General features: G+C 40.1%; 1 protein-coding gene across 1 annotated transcript; it reads right to left on the reverse strand.

Moving 5' to 3' along the window:
* Nucleotides 1-188: 188 nt before the first annotated feature.
* On the reverse strand, nt 189-874 carry LOC107736018 (guanine nucleotide-binding protein G(I)/G(S)/G(T) subunit beta-3-like; the record flags this gene model as incomplete). Its single annotated transcript, XM_016547535.1, has 3 exons — nt 716-874; nt 508-574; nt 189-390 (listed from the first exon to the last, which is right to left on the reverse strand). Coding segments are annotated over exons 1-3 (399 nt in total), but the record flags the coding sequence as incomplete, so codon positions are not given.
* Nucleotides 875-1,139: the final 265 nt, after the last annotated feature.

A 1,139-nucleotide genomic window follows, 5' to 3' on the forward strand; every position in this document is an offset into this window, starting at 1 on the left:
AAAATATTAATAAATACTGTAATAGTATATAAATAATACTAAACAACACTGCTCCATGGGTTGGATTAAGGGTTCAAATCCTAATGAACGAATAATAATAAAGCCTTAGCTAGCCCCATTCATTAAAAATGTAAGTAATCGATATTTCTGTGGTTATGGATTAATTACTGGCTTGGTGGCTTTCTTACCCCAATAGCGTTGATGTCACTCTCATGGCCTCCAAATGTCTGTCTGCACTGGCCGTCACGGATGTCCCACAGTTTGGCTGTGTAGTCACAGGCTCCTGAGATGAAAGTGTTGAAGTCAGGGGCCACAGCCAGAGACATACAGTCACCCAGATGACCAGCGAACACGGTTTTCTGCGATCCCGTCTCAATGTCCCACAGAACACTGGAAAAACGCCAGAGGCCACGTTATTAAAGGAAATGAAATGAATACATCATTTGCAACAAACTTTTCTTTGCTATTTTAGTTTATAGCTATTAGGACAGTCTAAAGTGAATGTACCAGGTACAGTCTCCAGAGCTGGTAATGATCTCATTGTCATTCAGGAAGCGGCAGCAGGACAAGTAACCTGATCAGCACAAAACCCATAACAGAAATTCAGATCATATACAGTCAAAACAGAGACTTCAAGACACAGCTAGCTGATGTAAAATATTTCATTGGCTAGATATTGCTCTTGTATATTGCACACTGATTCACATATTCTCACCTGTGTGTGCTGCGAGCTCACGCATGACCTTCACGTTGCCATCTTTGCCCTTCAGGTTATAGATGGAGCACATGTTGTCAAGGCCTCCACACGCCACCATGTTTCCTGAAGGTGCGTACGAACATGTCATCACCCACGAGGACTTCAGTGGGATTGCATGCACCTGGACCACAATCAGGGATGATGGTTCATTAATTTTATTAAGGTTTTATAGGCGAATGGTAATATGGGCCTCATTCATTAAACTTTCGTAAATATGAGTACATTCTGCGTAACTGGTTTGTAAAATGGACCTTCCCGAAAACTTTCCTTAGGATTCACAAACACTTTGTCTATAATAAAGACCAAATTTATTTTCACATTTGACTAACTGGCCATCTAATTAATTTTGTTATTATATTATTAACAGTATCATCAGTTTGCA

This window comes from Sinocyclocheilus rhinocerous, unplaced genomic scaffold, assembly GCF_001515625.1.
Source record: "Sinocyclocheilus rhinocerous isolate Xijiao unplaced genomic scaffold, SAMN03320098_v1.1 C36443714, whole genome shotgun sequence".
In the NCBI taxonomy this organism is placed as follows: Eukaryota; Metazoa; Chordata; class Actinopteri; order Cypriniformes; family Cyprinidae; genus Sinocyclocheilus; species Sinocyclocheilus rhinocerous.